The sequence below is a fragment of the Cupressus sempervirens genome, chromosome 10 (assembly GCF_028749045.1).
Source record: "Cupressus sempervirens isolate cs-2001-9-10 chromosome 10, ASM2874904v1, whole genome shotgun sequence".
Classification (NCBI taxonomy): Eukaryota; Viridiplantae; Streptophyta; class Pinopsida; order Cupressales; family Cupressaceae; genus Cupressus; species Cupressus sempervirens.
In genome coordinates, this window is record NC_143127.1 from 28,220,778 (window position 1) to 28,245,475 (window position 24,698).

Below are 24,698 nucleotides of genomic sequence, written 5' to 3' on the forward strand. Positions count from 1 at the left end.
AAAGTAGTAGAATTTCAGGCTCACACTATCCTAAAAATGCTTTGGGATCAGGCCACTGCATTCTACTCCAACCATGAAAGAGGGAGAGGAGCAGTTGCTATTCTTGTGGGACCTAATTGGATTGATTATATTGAAAGTAGAGGAGTCTCTCCTTGTCATGGGACATTGTGGAATCTATTTAGTAAAGATGGTCAGAGTTTTGGGATGTGTAACTTCAATGCACCTAATGATTATAGAGACAGAGTAGCACTAAGGGAATGGGCTACAACTAATTTGCCTAATACTCGGTGGATCTTTATTGGTGACTTTAATATGGTGGAACATAGAAAGGATAAAATAGGAGGTGTTAGTATTAAACCACAGACAGAAATAACAATTACATGCAAATATAACCAATATCAGAAAATAATAGATCACACAGAAAAGAACACAAGACACCAAGATTTAACATGGTTCACCCAAACCCTGGGCTACGTCCGCCAAATAGCAAGTCCAATATTTTTATGATCCAATGATTACAACCTGATTACAATCCGTAATCCTTTACAGCTCAATACCGCCACAAGAACCAATTTTCGCATTACCTTATGAAACAATCCCTAACCCTAAGCGCTTTTATACAAGTATTTTTTCCGCTTTAGGGTTATAATTGATAATTACATGTCGGCCCAAAATCTCGATAAAATAGGGCCCAAAAAAATTTCTCAAAGAATTTATGAAGTATGTACAGTACTTCCCTAATCAGTCACCACAAACTAACAGGAGGCAACTCCTTCAGTTGGAAAGGCAATGAGTTATTCTTCTAGAAAAAACCGAACAGTAAGTTTAATGTTTTAGATCCTTTAGAAAAAAGAAAATCTGAATTACAGGATATTTGGTACACTTGGTGCAATAATCAAAAGGGCTCTCAAAGGGTTTATTGTAGACTTGATAGAATCTATGCAAATTTTGCTCCTCTGTTTTTATTCTGAACCTGGACATCACCTATCTCAGTTACTCCTGCTTCTCTCGTAGACCATTCCCCTATCTCTGCAAGGATTGGTTTGCAAAATGAGATTCCGGATTCTAGGGTGAATACTAACAAGCCCTTTAAACTTAATCTTTCTCTTCTCAAAGACCCGGATACAATTGGTGCACTCCAGCAGGTCACTGTTCTTTATAAGTTGGTTAGTGGTGATATTCAACCAAGAGAAATGTGGGAAGGACTAGTTGAAGTCTGGCAAAAAATCTTTCAGATCATTGGTTTAAAAAAAAAGTCTGGATTTAAATGTAGAAGAAACTAGGGCACAGGCTAATCTTAATCTACTAGAGAAAGACCTTCAGGTCAGACTTCATGATTTGCAGTTAGAAGTTGTTTTGATTAAGACTAAAAACTCCTTTAAGGAAGATTCAAAACTATAAGATCCAAGGTCAGAGAGCTAGATCTAAACTGAATTGGAGTCTAGAAGGAGATAAGGGGTCTAAATATTTCTTAAATATTATCAAGGCAAAGAACAAAAGGGAATTCATTGAACATATTCTCATTAATGGTGCAAATTCATCGGACCCAACTATCATGCAGTCAACCTTCTTTAAGTATTACTCTCAGCTTTTTTCATCTGAGATATCTAATGCTAATTATGAGGCACTTGAAAAGTGTCTTCAACTGATTCCCAGAAAAGTTTCAGAAGAAGATAGTAATAGATTAAATAATCTTATTTCTCTGGAAGAAATTAAATGGGCTATTAATTCCTTAGCCAATGACAAATCACCAGGATGTGATGGTCTTCCTGCTGAGTTCTACAAAACCAATATAGATTGGATATCCAGTGATCTGTTGGCACTTTATGAAGACTTGTTCATTAGAGAATCCTTGGGTTGAAGCATTAATAAAGGCGTGATCAAATTGATCCCAAAGAATGGTGACAAAGCTGAAATCAAGAATTGGAGGCCAATAACATTATTGAATGTCTCTTATAAGATTACTGCAAAGTTGCTAGCTAAAAGAATTGAGAACTTGCTCAATAGATTTATCTCAGTTACACGGGCAGGTTTCATTAAGGGCAGATATATATTGGAAAATTTAATAACAAGTTGGGAAGCAATGCATTGGACTAAGAAGAGCAAGCAGAATGTGGCTATGATCTTACTTGATTTTGAAAAAGCCTATGATCTTACTGGGACATTGAAAGCTTTTGGATTTCCTGAATATTTTTGCAGATGGATAAAGGTGTTGTTTAAAGATTCTTCCACTGTTATAGATGTGAATGGCAATCTTACCAGCCCTGTTCCTCTTGGAAGATCAATTAGACAGGATTGTCCCATTGCCCCCTCCCTCTTTGTGATTGCTACTGATGCTCTATTTTATTTGCTTAGAGCTCCCTCCCTTGGTCCTCGTATTAAAGGTCCTCTCCTTCCTAATAATGATACTTTACTAAATTCTTAGTTTGCTGATGACACTGCATTGTTCTTGGAACTTGAGGAATGAACGTTTGTAGCACCTTGGATAGACTTGATTTTTCCTGTTTAGCCTCAGGTGCCAAAGTTGCTCCTCATAAATCCTCAATTCTAGGTTGGTCTGACTCTCCTCCTAATTGTTACAATTGATGTCTTGGCAATGGAAAGGTCCTAATGAGATTGTCAAGTACCTTGGTTGTCAATCCTTCTACTAAAGTTATGTGGGAGTGGGTTTTTGATAAAATACAAAAGGAACATATTAAATGGAAAACCCACTATCTTTCCTTGGCAGGGAGGGTTCAAGTTGTGCAGAAAGTTTTGTTATCTCATTCACCTCTGCTTCTACTTAGTTGATGACTAATCATCAAATGGATAAAATTGAAAAAAAATTGAGAGAATTTTTATGGTTTGATGGAATGGGGAACAAAAAAAGACGACGTGTAAATTGGCAGTGGTGTTGTAAACCCAAACATTATGGTGGACTGGGTTTGAAGGACTTGAAAAAACATGCTATTGCCCTTGCTTCTAAGTGAATTCTTAAGGCTATATATGGTAATGAACCTTGGAAAGTTCTAATTAGAAATAGCATTCAATGTTCTATCATCTCCAAAGGTAAAAGTTGGATGAACAATCCATTCTATGATATACTATTAGGTGATTTTAAAATCAAGGTTTTTGGTTCTAATGTTTTTGCCCTGTGGAAGGCTTGGACCCATTCAAGGATATTCTTACCAGTTAGAACAGCTGTTGGATCTTCTCCATCTTATGTTGTCTCAGATAGATCAATTTGGTGAAGATTGTATTTAAATGGAAAACCTTTGGCACTTACACAAAGTTGCTCAGCAAAACATTGGAATGTGTTGGGTGTGTCTTTCTCAGTGATTTAATGATTGACAACCGGATGGGTACTTGGGATGAAATTAGAACTAGATATGGTATCACACAAACTCAAAAGAAAACCTATACACTAATTTGCAAGGCACTTGGTACATATAATTTCTCAAAGGTTATTGATTTTGACAATTTTTCAAACAGTTGATGTGGAGTGATGGAACAATGAATAACGAAGTAACAGCAAAACAGTTATATAATATGCTTGTTTCCGATCCAGAAATCTTTCAAAGAGTGATCCAAGGGTGGAGATTGTGTTCCCCTTTTCCTGAATGGTCTTTCTTTTTTCATACTTGTGGCAGTCAAAAGTGGAACCCAAAAAATTATGTTTTAGATGGCTTCTGTTACTTAAAAAACTTGCTTTAGGATCTAATTTGGAGTCTTTAGGTTTCATTCTTGGCCATTGCAAAGTTTGTGATACAGTTGAGTCTTTTGAACATGTTTTTTTCACTGTGATTTTGCTATCATGATCTGGTCACTTTTTTTGGGTAATCCTACTGTATGAAATTCAAAACCAGGTCTTTCCTGGAGTGAAATTTTAGCTGGATATGTTGAAGCTTTTGATTCTACGCTTAATTCTTTTTGGTCTGTTCTTACATGTGAGATCTTATGGTTCCTTTGGAAAGCGAGAAACGAAGACATCTTTTAGCAGAAGGATAGAGGACTTACTGAGTTTACTCGTAAACTGACACATCTTTCCATTATGTCTCAGGTGTCACTTTGTTTGAAAATTTCTATGGTCCAATTTATGATGCTAGTCGGGGATGGCATGCTACTTATTCATAAAGATGAGGTCAAGGCTTTACAATATCTTGATCAGTTCAAAGATATGATGGACCTGAATGATATTAAGCAAATTGAAAGAATGATGGAGGATCTGCACATTTCCACTAGTACCCAGCAGCCTGCTCCAATTGTTACTAATGGTGAAGAGACTAAGCTGAGTAATGATTATGTTTTAGCAGGATGGAATGATGAACTGTTTGATGTAGCTTTCTTACAAGCATTGGATTCTAATGATGGATGGGACCCAACTACAAATGAATAGCATGTTTTGAATTTGATAATCAGCCTTATATAAAAAAATTGATAAGCTTTGTAAATCTTATATCGTTTAGTTACATCTTCATCTGGATTAAATGGGTTGACTACTCTGTAAGTCATGTATAGTGGTAATCCTGTAGACTTAAAGTATATTACTCTGGAAGTTTTTTTCTCTATGCTGAACAGTTCATGATAAACCTATTGTAATCAGTTTGTATACCATTCTAATCGACTATTCTAAGGTGTGGATAGATTGATACACATAGAAATGTAAGTGCACATATTTAGGTAAATCTATATAGAGGTTAACTAGAGATATCTCTATCATATCCATATTTTACAATATCTTAATACTTCATTGGTTGCAATTACTATTGATAAATATTAATCAAGATAACAATTCATAAATTTTAATATCATGCCAATTTTTTAAAATTTTAATCTAACAAAATCAGACTATTAATATATTTGCTAAGCATAAGCAACAATATGTGTGTGCGTGTATTTAAGATTGTTAACTCTGCAATGATTTCATAGTTGTATGCATCTATAAGTCCGCTATAAAAAGAGCTTAAATAAAGAGGTGGATTTCACCTCTTTATTTAAGCTCGTTTTATAGCGGACTTATAGATGCATACAACTATACAAATGAAATCATTGCAGAGCTAAATTTGTTAGCTGTAGTTATAGTTTATGGTTCATGTATTTATGTTGCCTACTATATATTTAAATTTTTAATAGCTTCTTTTTCTCTAATAATATCTATTGGTTCTATTTTAGTTTTTACTTTCGATATCACAACATTACAGTTTTGTCTTGCTGGTAATGTATAACCCCTAATGCTATAATAATGAAGGGGAAAAAAGAATTCTGTAACTTCTCTAGTTGGGTATCCAAGAAACATTCAAATGACATATGATCATATGAGGAAAAAGATACAAGTAAACCATATTGATATACCATCTTGAAGAGCAGCCATTACTTCTGGATCTTTGAAAGCAGCCATCATCTCTGGATCCTGTTTCAGAGGAAAGTGTTACATGTGTCCCTATAATCCTAAATAAAGCAATTACACCATTTTCCCCTATTATTACATGCCCTTTTTCTAAAGGTGGGAAGGACAGGTCTATGATAATAGGAACAGGTGAAGCACAATGTAACAAAAGAAATCAACAATATGCAGCAAGAGCATTGACTCAAATGTGCATAGAACCTAAGCTTTGTATATTGACAAGGCATATATCATCAACTGAGATAAAGACAAATCATCCAAAACAAAAAGCTAGCCAGAACAGCAAGAATTTCAGCAACTTACATTCAAGATCTTGCTCATATCAGGCATTCCACCGGGCATTCCACCTGGCATTCCACCCGGCATTCCACCTGGCATTCCACCCGGCATTCCACCAGAGAAGCCACCAGGCATTCCACCTGGGAAGCCCCCCGGCATTCCACCTGGAAAGCCCCCAGGCATTCCACCTGATTTCCTACCTGTTGAAGATTGTTCTTGTTTCTTGGCTTGTTCATAGGCAGCCTTAAAATGAATTAGGGCCATTATTAGCTATGTGCATTATGAAAGTTACAAATAAGGATAATAGTGCAGACTTTATAGCATATTACCTGAGCTTCAGCTCGACGACGTTGCCTATCACGTTCTTTCTTTCTATCATCCCTTTCCTTGCGTAGTCGCTCATATTTTCTGTGATGTTCTTCAATTTTATGTGCATTTGGTTCAACCTGTGTGTACATATCAAATGATCATCATCCACCATCTCTAAATGTTTGTTCCTATGCATATAGATTGTTCATTACCTTTACTAAAACAATTGCAAATGCTTTGTTACCTTCTTTAAAACAATTGCAATTTCCTCATCATAATCAAGACTTGATGCCAGATGCAGATCCTTGGCAGCTTCTTCCCAGTTACCAAGCATTGCTCTTGCCATTCCTCGCGCTTTATGGCCTTTGGCAGAGTCTGGGTTAATCTATACTTGATAATTCCAAACAATAGTCATTTACAATTTTAAAGTAATTAAAACTAGACTAGTACAAAAAGAAACTGAACCATATATTAAGAATATGGAATATGTAACCTGGACATACCAAAATAGAAAATGTATCATATTCTTATAAACAGAACTCTACTGTTATAAACATTGGATTAGATTGTTTGAAGTAATAGAGCACATTCCCCCAGACTTTGATATGGTTTGCAGGCAAAACCAAGGAATGGTGAAGTGCATTAATGCCTTAACAAAGTGATAGGATAAAAAACAAATTTCACAAGCCTTATCAAAAAAGTTGTACGAACATTAATAGCAGCATTAGCATCCCGAATGGCTGCATTGGGCTTCCTCATCTTAACATATACACCAGCTGTAAAATCATTATGTTGTCTCATATCAGTAACTTGTTCTCGTACGATCTCTCACGCAGTCTAAGAATAATGCCAATATAGTAGACTAAAGAATTGGTAAATTAGCAGCTATGCCTTCACCTCGGTTAGCATATAGGATTGCAGATGTGGGATTGCACATAATGGCTTGTGTAAGATGGTTTATAGCCTCTTCCAAATCACCTGAGAAACTTCAAGATTAGAAGAAATGCAAAAGGCAATCTATGTGATACCTTTCCAGAAATAATATATGACAGCCACTCTAGGGATTCTATTAGCAAAGAGTTTATACCATTTGACATTGCCTCCATTGCTTTACCCTTGGCTACTTGGGCACAATCTCGTTCCTCTTCAGTTACTTCAACAGAGGGATCTCCCATCTGTCAGTAACTACATATGTTAATTAAAGAGTTGATGTTAACAGCATCAATCATGTAGAAGCTCCAAAAGCAATACTAAGTCGGACTCAGAATGTATAATGACATACATATTTTAGTTTTCAATGGAAAATATTATAAATCCAAGCCTTACTTTCTGTGGGAGGTCATCGTCTGGTTCAACAACTCCTTCATTGTCAAGTTCAATATCTGATTCAACAATCTCATCATCACTGACATTTTCTTCTGGCACTTTTGGTGCAGTGCTTGAAGTACCAAACTGTTCATCCAGATCTATATCATCATCACTTTCATCCTCGAAAGTACCTTTCTGGAGCACATTTTACAGAAATTCAGTTAAAAAAAACTACAAACATTTTGGATTCTCATGAACATTGTAATTCAGATCAGTATAGAACTCCATAGAAACTGATAAAATTGATTCAGCACACGCTTGCTTTGTTACAATTCCTACCTAAAACTCCTTGGAATAACAACACTAGTGAGTTCTCAGGTGAGAATAAAGTTAAATATGGGAACCTATTTTTATTTTGAAAACCAACTAATACAGCACAAAATGAACACAAAAGAAAACTTCAAGAGTACAAATACCAACAAAGATGTTTGGGACTCAATTTTGGAGTACAAACATATGATATTATGATATTTTATAAACTGTAATTCTAATATAAACCTGTCTGCTAAACCATAATATGCTATACATGTAAAAGTGATATACTTCTAGGCCCCAACCTTAGATACCAATATTATACTGTAAGCCCTACAACATTGATAAACATATGTTATCCTATTAGATTTTGAAAAAGCATATGATAGGGTGGAGTGCACTTTCTTGATGATGGTTTAGAGGCATTTGGCTTTCCTAAGCAAAGCTGCAGGATGGTTAGTATCTTACTAAAAGATGCTTCTGCTCAAGTGGAAGCTAATGAGGTCTTATTACAGGCTTTCCCCTTGCAAAGACCTATTCGATAAGGCTGACCCCTAGCTCCTGCTCTTTTTGTTACTGCAGCTAATGCTGTACATCATCTCCTTAGGGATGATGTGAGATCTCCTAGAATCAAAAGTATTATGCTACCAAAATACGAAGACCTCCTAAATATCTAGTTTTCCAATGATACAGCCTTGCTTGTGCAGCTAGATGAAGAGAATATTGATAACTTGATTAATAAATTGGACCTCCTCTGTCTTGCCTCTGGTGCTAGAATATCTAACACATAATCTAATATGTTAGGTTGACAAGAAGGTCCCCCCAAGCTGATGCAAAAAGTGTGATTTCTAATGGGTGGGCCTCATAAATAGATGAGATAATTGGAAAAAAAATTTGCAGTTAACCAAAACTAAAACGATATGTGGCTATGGATTAAGAATAATGTGGAGAAAAAAATTGGAAGGCTGGAACAGGCAGTGTCTCTCTCTTATTCAAGTTCATCAAAAGATTTTATCATCCTACAGTCTGTATTATGCATCTGTTTGGCTCTTTGGCAGCAGTCAGGTGAATGATATTCAGAAAAAAATGAGAAATTTCCTTTGGTCTGATGGAAAAGGCAAAAAGAACAGGCAATCTGTGAAGTGGGATTAGTGTTGCATGGATAGAAGATTAGGGTATCTAGGTCTTAAAGACCTAAGAAAGCAAGTAATTGCTTTTTCTGTTAAATGGATTATCAAAGTGCTTGATGGCAGTGAACCTTGGAAAGTGCTGATGAGAAATATCATTGCTCTTGCCATTCCTAAGGGTGCAAAACACTAAAAACTTATCAAAGGTAGGTCATTATCCTATAGATAGTCTTTCAGTGATCTCCTTACCTATAGGTAGGTCGTTACCCTAATTGGGTCCAAGGTCTTCAAAGTTTATGAAAAGCTTAAGAACATATCAAAGATAAGGGGTCATTAATTGCAAATACTTCCAAGACAGGGATAAAGTTTATGGGACAAGATCAATCAAGTGAAACCTAAAGTATAGGGGAAACAACTTTCCCTACTGCAAGGTTGTTCTGCTAAGAAGTGGATCAAGATTGCTATTATCTGCTTTAGGTATTAGACCAACTTATTGATTGGACCTCTATCACCAAAGAAGCCTACCTGATTCTTAATACCCCAGTCACCTGTGTAGGAGGGATTGACATTTATAAATCTCTTTATTACAATTCTCTGTTTTTTTAGCATATTAATCAACGTAGGAATATTGAGGTAGATCATAGTTTGCAGACTTGGACTCGGAGAGTACTCGGCAGGCCCAAAATTTCCAACTCGGCATATACTCCACAAAAACTCGGGGAAAACTCGGCAACTCAAAAAGTCCAAAAATTTAAAATCTCTTAAAGAACCATATTTTTTTTTTGTAGAATACAATTACAAAATGCATTAAATTAGTAATTGACATTTCAATAGAGAAAATGTGTAGTGTGATAGCACTAAAATGATGTGAAAAATGCATCTAATCCAATGTTTTCCCTGCATCAACATTCTTACCTACATTTTTTTACATCTATAAATACGCGAGAGTTAAACTTGAGAGTACTCGCCCAGCAAAAAAACTTGGGAGTACTCCGCAACTCTGAGAGTACTCGGAGAGTACTCGGAGAGTTTGCAAACTATGAGGTAGATAATGCTTTTTTGCATAAGCACTTACAATATGTATTGTCTAACACTTTGGAGCCTAAGAAGGCATATTTCAGATGTTTGCAGATTTTGTAAAGGCTTAGTTATTATAAACATAATACAGATTCTGGTCTATGCTCAATTTGCAGGAAGACAGATTCTATCAGGCATATTTTCTTTGCTTGTTTATTTGTTAAGGAAAAGTGGTACATGTTTTGCAATGGTTTTAACAGTTGGAACACTAATAATGACAATAGCTGGTTAGAAATCTTATTTGGTAATACTGTAATCATGAAGAAGATTTACAAAATATTTTGGCTCTCTTTCTACTGGAAATATTGCAGCAAATATGGAAGGCTACAAATGATGAGCTTTTTAATGGGTGAGGAGAATGCTTACTGAGTCATACAAAAGACTTGTGTACTTTAATGTTGCACAGGTAACTATGACAATGGAAATCTCCTATGTTAAGTTCCTGAAGCTGCTTGGAGATGGAATTGTAAGGGTTACAAGCAGGAGATGAGATATGGCCATACATGATCATACAACAAACAAATGAATCCCACCTTCCATAATCAAACAATGTAATGCCAGAACAATCCAATGAAAAAGAAAAGGAAACAGAGGAAAAATCTAAGGAGGATATAAGAAGAAACATGGAAACAAGATCTTCTTCAACAGAAAAAGGTATTCTGATATTGAGGAAGTACAATCTAATGAGAAGTTGTCAGTTGTTTCCCCTCCTCATGGACATTAGAGTTGGGAGGATTACAATGAAAGCAGAAACTAAGCTTTGATGGATAGTTTCGGACAGTTAGTGATGTTTTATTTTCTTGATTTGCTGTTATAGAAAGTCAGAGATGTTATTTATGTATCGATCATGATGTAATATGTACTAACGTGTTTTGGATTTTTTTGTGAGATATATCAGCTGATCTAGTCTCTTAACTTGATGAGCTTGATATTGTTATGGACTTCATCTATATCTAGTACAAAAAATTAAAAATTAGCATTATTACTCAGATTTCTTCTTACAACTTAGCTAAAATACTGCCTTTAAATAGCATACAGAACTTGTGAGTAAAATATTTCCAGACATTGAGAGATGAGTGGATTGCTTCAAAACCAGATTCATCATTCTCAACACATAAATTACAGATGTCATTCACTTGTAATAGAACCAAATTTAATCCCATAAGTACACTCCATTAGAGGCCATTTCTACAAACTTATAAAACATAGATACTACATTAACAGCTGACAGGGGAGATGTGCACAAAAAAAAGTATTGACTAATAGGAGCAAAGAAAATGATCCTAATTCCCCTGTCGAATGCACAATAATTTGTTTCTCGTGGAATGTCAAAATATACTACAGTTCCAGGCAGCTTCATACATTCCATAACTATTGAGCCTATACATTACACAAGAATATAACCCAAGTAAGCTGGATAACAGATAAATCAACTCAAGTGCAAAAAAATGAATTGATTGGCAAATCTCAGTTTTGAATTGGACTATTTTTTATTCAATTGCATAAACCTTTCTTGAAATGGATTGACAAGTCTTGGTCTAAATGCTATACACATCTTGTAATAAAATATTATGGCACTAGATAGGCACTTCCCAGCTTTGTCATTCAGCCACATTATGCCTTTGTGTTCAATCACTCCATGGAACTTGGCTGAGATACTACTCGGCACCATAGTTAATAATTAAGAGCCATGTCCAAATGGATATGTGATGCTTCCTCGCTTTATAAGTGAATCTAGCGAAATGATTCTATGTTGGAAATGAATGCTAGTACATTAAAGATTTCACCAAGGATAGGAGTGACCCATGTCTAGGAATGCCTATGGGTAAAAGATAGCTAGTGCAAGCTGCAAAGGATTAAAAAATACCATGGAACCAAGGCAATCAAAAAACAGAAAGATAAAGGGTATACATGGAATCACAACTAAATGAAGAGATACACCTTTCTTGCGAACCCCACTCCAACTAATTTCTCAACTGAAATCTAGAAAACAAAGTCCCAATTTCAATGTTATGCATTAAGCATGGAAATGATTGTGATACAAACAGAGATTTAATAAGGTATTTTAACTTTTAGTTTTATCTTTTAAACCTCTTTTTTCCAGAAGTAAGAATTTTATCCAGAAGCAACAGAAACCACTTACCCATCTCTTACTATGTTTACACAAGCTTTTCATTTCCTTTTCCCTTGTTTAGTCATGTTTTCTCTAGTATTTGCGCATGATCACAATACCCTCCTTTGTTATAAACTTTTAGTTACTAATTCATATTATATGATATATTGATGTACATTGTCTGTGATAAAGATGCAGATCAATATGCTTTAACATAATGTATATCAAAGCATGACCATTAAAAACTTTAAACCAAATAAACACAACAAACCTACAGATGAAGAAATAATTATTTTCAGGGAATCAAGGGCAGCTCGAATCTAAATTTAGCCCCAAAGAAGTCATTAAACATATTATCCCCCACTCATAAAAGATCAGACACAAAAAGCAGTCCATTTTGAATTTTTATGTCAAAATCAAATCCTATGGAGCCAAAGATACCTACGAAATTGAACCATATTATCACTTTATATTTTATAAAGATTAATAAATAATGACTCTGCATAAAGTGCATCAAGCTATGACCTAGAAAGAAGGATGATGACTCAAATAAATTAGCAGATTAGGCCCTTCATAGCAGAGACCTGAGTTGAAATCCTACGGAGTATGTTAAGCATTGAGATAATACTTATGGTGTGCCCGAACAAACAAGATTAGGTACAAGTCTACAGTGACATTGAATCCTTACTATGTCGCAGCTAAGCCAAAGGTTTCTCCTGTACTTAAATTCACCCAGTACAACTGTAAGTCACTTGCGGACATTTTACGCCTATGATTGCATGACATCAAATGGCAGATTTTCCAAGAAGGGACACCGAAGAGAATTTACCACTAGAAGATTTTAAATAAAGGGTTGTTGATACAGAATATAAGCCTGGTTCATCATATTTTCTGTGCTTAAGCAGTCATTGTTAATTGACAAATGGAGCACTGCCTAGACAAATTTAGTGGGTTTAAAACACTATGGTTCAACAGTACTTTTTAAGTTATTTGCCACTCAGGACGCAGTATTTGAACATTCCAGATTACAAGGGATCACTGGTATCCAAAGATGAAATTATCACACTTCGGGAGTTGGTGTATGAAAAAACTAAATAGAGACAGAAGATCTTGTTATCAATATACTCTACAAAGGGTGACTAGTATCCATAAAGAAGATAACCACCTTTCAGAAGAAGACAATATAAGCAACAACAGAAAAATAGAGACGGGAGGTTTCAATTTCAATATACGCAAATATATAAGTAATGAGTTCAAGACTGACTGATTTAGTTTGCTTGGGCATAAAAGTAGATGATATAACCTAGTTGATTTATGTTAGGGTTACTATTAATCCGACGATTAAGTTACAGCAAAGTTCTCAGTTAGTAACACTGTTAGGATTAATCTCTGTTACTAACAATATTAGGATTACTATTACTAAGCAGCATAAGATGATCCGAAAGAAATGCCAAGGAAGCGAAGAGAAATAAAGTTTCAGGTTAAAAAAGAATACCGCCTCTGGCTTCTTTGCAGATTCGCCCTTCCCGTATGCAGACGAGGGCAAATTAGCGCCCAGCCTTTACAGACAAATTAATAAAGATGTTACTGCAAGTAAAATAAGGCAGTAAAGTAAACGGCGTAGCCATTGGGCACTTACCTTTCAAGGTAGTCCCTGAAGAACCTTAGAGATGGATCCTTCAGGAGACTGGGATCGGCCTCACACTGCTGGACGAAGAGTTTCAATTGCTTAATTTTTTGGGCGTCCATAGCGTACTCAGGATTCAAACCCGGGCTGATTTAATACCACGATCGAAGAAAAGAAGACTCCACAGGTCTTTCTCGTACTTCTTATAGTTACAGAACGCTCTTTTAATGTTCTAGCACCTTCTATAAAACATGTCCCTTATCCGTTCCATATGCCGCGATTGGAAATGTTTTATAAGGCAGCGACGGTCCTATGAAGCGGGTTTCAGGTCTATTTTATGGAGTGGAAGGTCCTATGATAGAATGAGTGAAAAATTTGTAGAATCTTTTCCTCAAAATTAGTTGTCCCTATTTTTTAAGTACAAATTTGAGCGGGTGGAAAAAATATGAGGTTAAAAACTGCCCCACCAGCTTAGGCTTTTTGTCTGTCACTTGTCAATCATATATATTTTGTAATTGTAATCACTTGGTAAGTAGGAGATAATTTCCACAACAAGTCAAATTGTGATATTGCTATCAGGTTTAACTGTGTGATTTTGAGTCAAACTCATTGACCCATGTTTCATGAGTAGTGATTCAACATGAATCAATCTCTCATGAGAATAAATGGAACACTTAGCACTCGTTGGATCTAGGTGATGCTCACAGGGGTGAAGCATCGAGACTTCCCGGGAGGTCAACCATCCTAGTACTACTCCAGCCTGAGCGCGCTAAAGGCCCCTTAAGCTTTGGGTTTAACCATGTAGGAAACTTCATAGTTAAGTGCACTCAGGCCAAAGTAGTACTGGGATGGGTGACTTGCCGAGAAGTCTCGATGCTTCACCCCTGTGAGCATCACCTAGATCCAATGAGTGCTAAGTGTTCCATTTATTCTCATGAGAGATTGATTCATGTTGAATCACTGCTCATGAAACATGGGTCAATGAGTTTGACTCAAAATCACATAGTTAAATCCTAATAGCATTATCACAATTGTAATCACTATTATTTTTATATTATTTAGTCGTTGACAATGCTAAATAAACTAACTCATTCATGAGACCATGAATTGTGGAGCTTGAACTTTTAAGCATAAACTTACTTCAAAATTCATGGAACCTCCCACTTTAAAATAATCATAAAAAGTCTTAGTAGCACCTGCTGAGTTTTTTTAGGAAGCCCCCTCCATGGGACCGCACCCTAAAGGACCTAGAGGTTAGTATAGTGTTCTTTATAAAGACTAGCACTTCCATCAAAAGGAGGTGTAAGATAAGCTTATAGATTTTTTAATGTGAAAGTATAACTACCATTTGCACCAAAAAGGAGGCGCAACATTCTAGCTATAAAAGACATACAATTGACATTAAGTAAAATTAAATTTGTATTACAAAATAAAAAATTGTCATTTTAAAATAAAATAAAATAAGTCTGAACTTTAATAAAATAAGAGTTTGAATAAAAATTAACTAGCAGTTGCATGTTTTTGTATGTGTAACAATTATCCAATAGGAGTAATGTGTAATGCCTCTCGTGTTTGTAGTTTGTACCTTGTCTATCTTTGGATTCGAGAGATACTTGATACTATTTTCATATGTACCTTGAGATGACCTGAGGGTTGAATGTTATACTTTGATTCAATACCATAGATGCTTTACTGCTATGTTGTTCATTTTATTATATTTGCATGTTGATGTCATTTTGACATGACAGTAGATCTATGATGATATTTGATTATCTGGTATTTCGATACATGTTTTCTGATTATGTCATGTGATGGATTTTATGCTATAGTTATTTACTTCATTCTTGTCTCTTTATGCTTTATGCGAACGTGAGTGATGTAAATGGATTAACTAGGTATTTAATGCATTAGTGCTTCTACTATGATATTATTATGCAATTGCACTTGATCATGTGTCTTAGTGTGCAGGAATTATATCCCTAGTAGTGGCACATGGAGTTAGTGATTCAGTTATTCATATTTTACTAATGTTGTTCCTATCTAGTCAAGTATCCTTATTTTTAATTATTTAAATTTAAACCTTTCGATGATTATTAAATCTGAACTCATCTGCATTATGTGATTAGACCAGTGAGCGTGTCTGTGCATTTAAAGGTTCGCGTTGTCGTGAAAGTTGTTAAGTGATTTTCTATGATTTTGGGTTTTTGGGCTTTAAATATTCTCAAATTTATTTTCTAGCAGCTTTGCCTTGGGTGAATTCTCGTTATGAGGAATAACCTGTTTTCGTTTGGGCTAATTCGAAATCTAGCTAGTCTAACTAGCTATTTGCCCTAATTGACTATTCACTCGAAGAGTGAATAAGTATTGAGAAAGGGATTTTATTATTCACTTCTCACTTTTTGAAAATACAAATTTGAGAGCTTTTCTAAGAATCCTCTTCTAGAGGATCACGTTTATGTCCGTTCTGAGAGCTGTGAGCGTGGGATCTTCATGAGGTGGTCTCATTGGATTTGGCTTGGGTAGACCTTGCTTTGCAATGATTTCTGGTAGTTTTGGCAAGCATTTTATTTTATTGTGCTGGTTTTAGTTTCTGTCCCTTTTGTTGTCAGGTAGGGCTTTCCCGTTTTCTTGTTTCAGTTTCATTTCAAGCTTTGTTTTTGGTAGCAATTTGTTAGGAGGCTAAGAACTAGTGTTCCCTTCCATTTTTATTTGTTGGTTATGCCCAATTGGTTAGGTATGAACATTTTTCCTATTTTTGGGATGGGGGTTTGGGGTTCCACACCGTTATGCTGGTCATTTTTGCATATGGTGTCTGAACTCAAATATTATTGGATTTTTGAGGTTTTTATACCCAAAGGTCAAATAGGTTTTAATTTTGAAAAGTTTTCCAGTTTTTGGGGTTTTTACCTCATTTTATGTGTCGCCCTATTTTCTCGAGTTTCTTGGCATGAGTTTGGTCGTGGACCTAGATTATCCATTTGGATGTCGATCAGACCTTTATTGCACTTTTATGTTGCATTAGGATGTGTGTTACATCCGTCCTCTTAATTTTGTTTTTGGTTGAGTGACTTTCTGCTTTGTGTTCTCATCCAGTCCTTGTGTTATGATCTTTGTGATGGTGGTGCACCACACATGAGTATGTGTGCATACATTTATCAAGTGACTTGTGAGTCTCGATCTTCCATGGTACTTCTGAAAGTTATGATGATTGGGGTTAGGTTGAGAATTTGCATGCCTACGGGCACTCATCATTGGATGAACATGGGTAGGGTAGGGTAGCATAAGGAGGGGGGTTTCTATCTCGCAACCTGGTGATCATTATGCCCAGAAGGTTGGCAAAGGAAGTTTTAATTAAGTGATAATAAAATACTGGGTGGTAATGAAATTTAAGATAATAATAAAAGATGTGGTGTGCTAGAGCCTTCCATTGAGGAGTTGAATCTGCACGGTCCAAGCTTGGGCCTTTGGATGCCAAGCAACTCTCCATGATGTTAGCCCCTATTTAATATTCCATTGATTGTCTGACTAGGACTTGTAGTATATGCATTGTCTTTGTCTTGGTTTCAATCGTCATACTATCTGGTGCATGTGTTAGCCATGGACGTTTGCTTTGTGTATGTTTGTGGTTGGATCATTATCTCCATCAGCATGGTGGGAGTGGGCCTATGGGTTCCATGTGGTTGGGAGGTGTGGCTACCTATATCATTGATAGGGACCGATGTATAGAGACAATCTCTTGTCCTAGTGCGACCGTTGTTAGATGTTTTCACTTGGTGCTTCAGGTTCGGGAGTATGCTTTCTTATGATTTATGCTTTCATTGGGATGCTTGTATATCATGTTTAGATGGTGTTATTTATTGACACACTTTCTTATTACGATGATTAGCATATGATAGATGATGTTATTTGTAATCGTAGGATTATATTATGTTATACTTCTACCATGTTAGATTTTCTTATGCTTATGTTGTAGCATGTTTTAGTAATGACATCCTTATATGATAGTACTGATAATATGATTGGTAGCTTGGGATGTTACATGCAGGGGATGGCTAGGGCCCACGATGGTCTTATAACGCTAATATGGCTTAGAGGAACCGCATACTTAGCTTGGTTGTATTGTTCATTGCGATGTTATTTTTTGTTTATTACGATGTTGTTTTAGTACACTGCGATGTTTCCTTCTATACTTTCCCTTCACTGATTGTTAGATGGTTATATTGTGTTTTTGTCCTTCAGTATTGTGTTCAAGTGTTTACACCTCGAATTATGGATCCAATACTCCCTAGTGTGGAGGTTTTGAACTCTGTATATCTCTCTAGTCTGTCCTTAAGAGTTTTTCTTGTATTCCTAGGCGACCATGTGTCAGCATGGGGCAATAGAATAAAGTGTCGCTAGCCCATTAGAATTTTGTCATGCATTCCCTGATTGTATCACACGCCTCTTAAATAAATGTCATGTGATACTTTTGAGTATCGCACCCCCATTGAAGAAGTGTTGTACAATATTTGTGAAGTATCGCATGCCCTTGAGATAAGTGTCACCCAAACCCTAAAAGTGTCTCACCCCTTATTGAGAAATATCACTGGAAAGTATTTCCCAGTGCTGATTTAAAGTATCACCTGGTATTTGTAAAAACTTGTTCAGGCAGATAGCAGGCACTTTTCAATAAGATGTAAACTTTTCGGGAAGTGTTTTGGGTACCCTCTTAAGTGTTCTTTAATCCTTTGGTGTTGCATTTTGAATTCGGAATGTTTTGATTTGAATTTAGTTCTATGTCTTCTATTGTTAGTTGATTTGGTTAGTAGTGGTGTTTGGAGATCCATTGGTGTCGAGATGTTTGGTTAGTCTTCCGTTGCGATCTTTGTGATCCTCGTATGTTGTATGATGTGTGCATTCATACTTGTTCAAAAAAAAATTTATCTTGGCTTATTTTTATCCTTGTTTTTCAAGGATCTATGGGTGGGTTATTACATAATGTGTCTTGTACTACGAGAAGATATTTCCAAAAAAATGGTATTAAATTTGTCATAGGTATCATAAAAGATAATCCCAAATAACACATATAACATCTAATATCAATCTAAATTGAATTTGCACAATTTGTTGATACAAGAAATACAAGATACATATTGGAATTAATTTTCCTAATTTTTAATTGTGCTTTTGAATATTTTATATTTGAATAACATTGAAATCACTTATGATTGTTTTAGCACCTAGTTTGATCTCATTAAACATAATTGATGAATTCTTCATATCAAAAGTTGGGAGCATAAATGTAACATCATGACACATAACATTGTCTTGTTTTAGAATAACAAATTTAGAAACATACCACAACTCATTATTTATCCACACAATATCTAGTAGTGTACTGAAAACACTAAGTCAATCAATTGACATCAATGACAATCTAAGAATGAATTCATCTCTCATCAAATTTATAGCAATCTTCATCAATGTAATCACTTAGCATCACTACACTAGTTAAACATAACATAAAGTAGCTACTATGAATGTTATTTAATTAAATTTAAATTATAAATATGTTTTGCTTTTGAACAAATTAGATAGTGTTCAAATCCCATAAGTTAGACAGAAAAATTTCTTAGGAATATAAAAAATATCACATTTCTTATAAAAACATTTATATCTATCAATATGATACTATATAATTTTAAAAATATGTTCAAATAATTCAATGATATAATGAAACAAATTAGTAATTAATAAGTAATGATATAAAATAACCACTATGAATTTTAATATAATTTTAAAATTCAAACAATTAGTAGATGTTTAGAGAAAATAGAAATCTTAGTTAATAGTAATTGTATTTAAGAACAAAATTCAGTTATTAAAAAAAATTTAATCTATCATTTATATCACCTTCTATAATTTATTACCAAGAATCATAAATTAAGAAGAACAAAATGTGATAAAGTAAAATTTGTGAAAAATTTAACTATTGCAATCACTGATTATTAATCTTCTATCATAAATGATTATTAAACCCCTGAAAATAAATTCCTAGCTAATATCGAAAAATAACACAACTGCAACTTCACTTATAAAATATGGAAAGAAATGCACAACACAATAAACACAATATTTTCGGACTAATTGTCCCTGGAAAAAACCCTAAGGGAAAATCAATTCTATAGATGAGAAATTATATTAAACTTCAACAAATCAAGAGATACAAAATTCCTTGCCTCTTACTGCCAGAATTCCGACAACCTCCTAATTTATCCCGCTGATATTCCCCACTACTATTCCCATGCTAACATTTCACCCTTGCTAACACTGCAAGACTGTTTGCTAACATTGCAAACTTACAAACTCATTTGCTAGCACTGCAAATGTTTCTCCAAACTTCATGTTCTCCAAATGCCCCCTTGACCTCCTTTTATACTACTCTTGTTGGTAAACCAACGACCGAGATTGATTTACAATCAACGATTGAGATTAAAACAACTTAACAACCCTAACCAAGTCGATTTCTAGTTGTTTCCAAAAGTGGTCAATTAATTAACAAATATTTGTTTCTAATCTAATCAATTAGTTAGCAAAACAATCACTTGCTAAATAATAGCAAATGGATGAACAACTGTCCAAAGCTAACAAAACTAACACTCCCTCTTAGCAAGGAAGCTGTTCTGTAGGACACCTAACTTATCTCTGAAGAAGACAAATTTTGCCTTCCCCAATGCCTTAGTCAGAATGTCTACTACTTGCTCCTCTATAGGTATGTACTGTAGCTGAACAACTCCCCTTTGCACACAATCTCTAATGAAGTGATATCTGATATCTATACTTTTAGACCTATCATGAAACACTAGATTCTCAGACAACTTGATGCAACTTTGATTATCACAATGTATCACAATAGTCTCAACCTTCTGACCAAACAAAGCTACTAACAACTTTCGAAGCCATATAGCTTCACATGTCGCCATGTTAGCTGCTATGTATTTTGCTTCTGCTGAACTCAGAGCCACAGGCTTTTGCTTCCGGCTGAACCAAGAAACAACTCCTGATCTCAAGCTAAAACAACACCTTGAAGTGCTCCTTTTGTCTATTGTACTTCCTGCCCAATCTGCATCAGTATAGCCTATCAACCTAATACCTTCACCTCGAACATATCTGATCCCATACTCGACTGTACCATGTAAGTAACGTAGCACATGCTTAGCCGCTATCCAATGCATTCTCTTTGGTTCAACCATGAACTAACTAAGAGAGTTAACTGCAAATGTTATATCTAGCCTAGTGTTGACCAAATACATAAGCAAACCAATCAACTATCTATATAAAGTGGGATCTACATCCTTCTCCTTAGATGTATCTACCTTCCTCCAATTCGTAATCATGGGTGTAGACATGGCTTTGCAATCCTCCATCCCAAATTTCTTCAAGATTTCAATGCAATATTTTCCTTGACCAAGGAAAATCTCCCCATCTGTCTGCCACACTTCCATGCCTAGAAAGTAGTGCATAAGTCCTAAATCCTTCATCTTGAACTCTTCTGCTAGGTTCCTCTTGCAATCCACTATGAGCCCTAGTGAGCTTTAAGAAAAAGGTCATCCACATAAAGAACAAGAATGAGAATCTCACCCCCAACCACCAAGTAGTAGAGGTTAGCATCTACTTCACTCTTCACAAAGCCCATTTTCTGCAAGTATGTATTAATGCGCTCATACCACGCTCTAGGAGCCTGCTTGAGTTTGTACAATGTTTTCTTCAATTTGCACACGTGGGTCTCTTTGTTGTGTGCTACAAAGCCTTCTGGTTGTTCTATGTATACCTCCTCCTTCAACTCACCATTAAGGAATGTTGTCTTGACATCCATTTGATGGATTTTCCATCCCATCTGTGTTGCAAGTGAGATTATAGCTCGTATAGAAGTATACCTGGCAACTGGAGCAAATGTCTCCTCATAGTCTATTCCCTCCTTCTGATAGAACCCCTTTGCCACAAACCTCGCCTTGTATTTCTCAATGCTACCGTCTGCACTGTGCTTTATCTTATAGATCCAACATGATCCAACTATAGCCCTATTTGTTCGTATAGGTACTACCTCCCACACATCATTCTGCATTATTGAAGAATATTCCTCAACCATAGCATCTCTCCATACCTGATGTTCTACAGCTTCTTGATAGCTAGAAGGCTCACTATCTACCAACTGACTAACTAATGCCACATAGTCATTGAACTCAGCTGGTTGTCTTCGCTATCTAGTACTCTTCCCACAAACTTGTGAGTATCCCTTTGTGTATCTGGAACCTCATGGTTCTCGCTGCCAACTGTAGAGGATGAAATGTCAACCTCTAAGTCCTCTAGATGCATTTCCTGTTGCACTTGTTGCTCCATACTCTATGAATCTTCACTAACTGAGTCTACACTCGTACTGGTAACTGTACTTGAGCTTTGTTGCCCTTAACTTGGTCTTGGAGCTTCTGTTGGCTGCTCACTCTGATCATCTACTAGAAAATCTCTCGATCTCCTAAATGCATTTTCCTCCATGAACTTGACATCATGTTTGACAATTATTCTTTTAGTCCCTAGAATGAAAATCCTATATGCCTTTGAGGTCTCACTGTACCCAACAAAGTACCCCCTCTCTGCAGTCTAATCTAACTTTGTACGTGTATCTCCAGGAATATGACAATATGCCAAACTCCTGAATATCCTGAAGTGACTAACATCTAGCTTCTTCCCTATGAAAGCCTCCTCTGGTGTCATCTTCCCTAACACCTTGTGTGGAACTCTATTCTAGATGTAGCCTATTGTATTACACGCCTCTACCCATAAGTAATGGGGCATTAACTGGTCATGTAGCATAGCTCTTGCTACCTCCGATATAGAATGGTTCTTCCTCTCAGTAACTCCATTATGCTATGGATTGTAAGGAACAACCCATTCTCTCTTGATTCCTTCTCTAGTACAGAACTCCTGGAAGACATTTCCTTTGTACTCGCCTCCATTGTCTGACCGAACAACCTTTATCTTCTTTCCTATCAAATTCTCCACAAGAGCCTTGAACTCTTGGAATCGACTGAAAACCTCATCCTTAGTCTTCAAGAAGTATATCCAGGTCTTTCTAGAGAAATCATCAATAAAAGTAACATAGTACTCATATCCTTTGAGAGATTTTGTTAACATCGGTCCTCAAACATCTGAATGTACTAGATCAAGAACACCCTTAGATCTGGTGTCACTCCTTGGAAAAGATGCTTTCGCAAACTTCCCCAACACACATCCCTTGCATACATCATAATGCTCTGTTCTCACCTCCGGAACACCTGTCACCATCTCACAAAGCAATCTAAGTGCTACATGATGAATATGGCCCATCCTCCTATGCCATAGCTCTCCAAGATCTCTAGGATTATTGTTGCTCATGAGTTCCTTAGGAGTATCAAACTGCAATCTATAAAGGCAACCACTCCTAACTCCAATAGTTATGGGTGATTTTCAATCCTTGTGCTTAATCAACACATTTGTCCCTCTAAAGAGTACATTATACCCCCTATCCTGAAGAACAAATATAGAAATCAAATTCATACCTAAGCCTGGAACATATAACACATCGTGAAGTGGAATTATCTTTCCATTCTCCCTCTGAAACTGAATAGTCCCTTTCCCAACAAGGTTGAGTTTGGACAAGTTTCCCATAGAAATCTGGATGTTGGTGTCCTCCTCCTTGTAACTGGAGAAGTACTCTCTAACTCTTGTCATATTAAATGATGCCCCACTATCTATATACCAAACACACTGTGAGGTTGAGCTAACCATACAAGTTATGAGTACAAACTCATCTTCCATTCTACTAGAGAGTTCTTCCGCACTTGCTGAGGCTGCCACCTACTTCTTACCCTTCGTCCTCTTAGGGCAATCATTGACATAGTGGCCAAACTCGTGACATCCAAAGCACTTGACCTTAGAAAGGTCCTTCTTCTTCTTTTTCATTTTGTGAATTCAATCCTTTGCTAGATCCCTTCTTTGCTTTCCCTTTACCCGCTAGGGCAACGTTCTCTTGTTCCACCTCATTTTTCTGACTCTTGTTGGCCCCATTGACAAGACTTAGTCTAAACTCCTCTTGAGTGAAATCAGTCCATAGTCGATCCCAACTCGGTAAAGTATCTCGTCCACTGACAACTTGAACAAAGACACTCCATTGTTTAGTAAACCCATTTAGGGCTATTCTCACTAGCTTGTCATCACTAGGGCTATCTCCAATAGCCGCTAACTCGTCCTTGACAAGTTTGAGCCTAGTGAGGTAATTTGTGACGTCTTCTCCCTGATTCATTTGGTTATTCTTTAGCTTCTCTTTGAGAGTCAACTTCTTGTTGGTGGTAGCATTCTAGTATAGATTCATAATGGCGTCCCACATCTTCTTCACCGTATCTAGATTTGCAATATGTGGAACAATATGATCCTTGACACCATCAAGGATAATCCTCCTCACTTTGGCATCATCCTTCCTATATGCTGCACGTTGTGTTGCATCCGTTGGTCCAGATACAACGATGGTAGCATAATCCTTGATACCATTCTCTTCCAACAATAAAGAAATTTTGGCCTTCCAGACACCAAAATTTGAGGCACCATCCAATCTATCCTGATCTCTCAAATCAGCTGAAGCCATCTCAAGGGTTTAAAGCAATAATAAATCTAAAGAGATCAAAATTTCTTTCCTAGGGCAAAACTCTTCTACCCTTAACAATGCTCTGATACTGTTGCCTCTTGATTTAATAGTGTTTGAACAACCAAGTATGCAAGGCAAGAATGCATCTATGGGTAGCTATCTCCAATAATGGACACACTTCACCAAGAATCTGGGCCAACTATAAGGCTACACTCCTTTTGCACTTCAGGCTCTACAAAATCTAGGCGGGTATACCTATAGATTCTTTATATGGTACTAGTTATCAAAGCATACATTGAATCTAGTGTAAAGCAGATAAAAACCCCTAAATCTTCTATACTTAATTAGGAATCATAAGCATGAAATAGCTAAGGACACAACTCATGAAACTGGCAAGCTAAGTGCAAGTTAACATTGAATAGCTTTCAACATAAAAGGGAAAATTGATTATAATGTTGATAACAACAAGACCCAAGTATGAGCAATAGAACTTAATGATCCTATCT

General features: G+C 36.1%; 1 protein-coding gene across 1 annotated transcript in view; it reads right to left on the reverse strand.

Annotated features, from left to right (window-relative positions):
* The window catches only part of HIP1 (HSP70-interacting protein 1), a 48,609-nt gene extending 34,814 nt beyond the window's left edge, over window positions 1-13,795 (reverse strand). The window contains exons 1-10 of the mRNA XM_089807519.1: window positions 13,548-13,795; window positions 13,404-13,467; window positions 7,298-7,474; window positions 7,059-7,146; window positions 6,869-6,949; window positions 6,683-6,747; window positions 6,216-6,356; window positions 5,992-6,108; window positions 5,687-5,905; window positions 5,332-5,389 (exon numbers count right to left, since the gene is read on the reverse strand). Coding sequence (XP_089663645.1) covers window positions 5,332-5,389; window positions 5,687-5,905; window positions 5,992-6,108; window positions 6,216-6,356; window positions 6,683-6,747; window positions 6,869-6,949; window positions 7,059-7,146; window positions 7,298-7,474; window positions 13,404-13,467; window positions 13,548-13,657 — 1,120 coding nt within the window. The 5' untranslated portion in view covers window positions 13,658-13,795. The remainder of the gene's footprint in view (window positions 1-5,331; window positions 5,390-5,686; window positions 5,906-5,991; window positions 6,109-6,215; window positions 6,357-6,682; window positions 6,748-6,868; window positions 6,950-7,058; window positions 7,147-7,297; window positions 7,475-13,403; window positions 13,468-13,547) is intronic.
* Window positions 13,796-24,698: the final 10,903 nt, after the last annotated feature.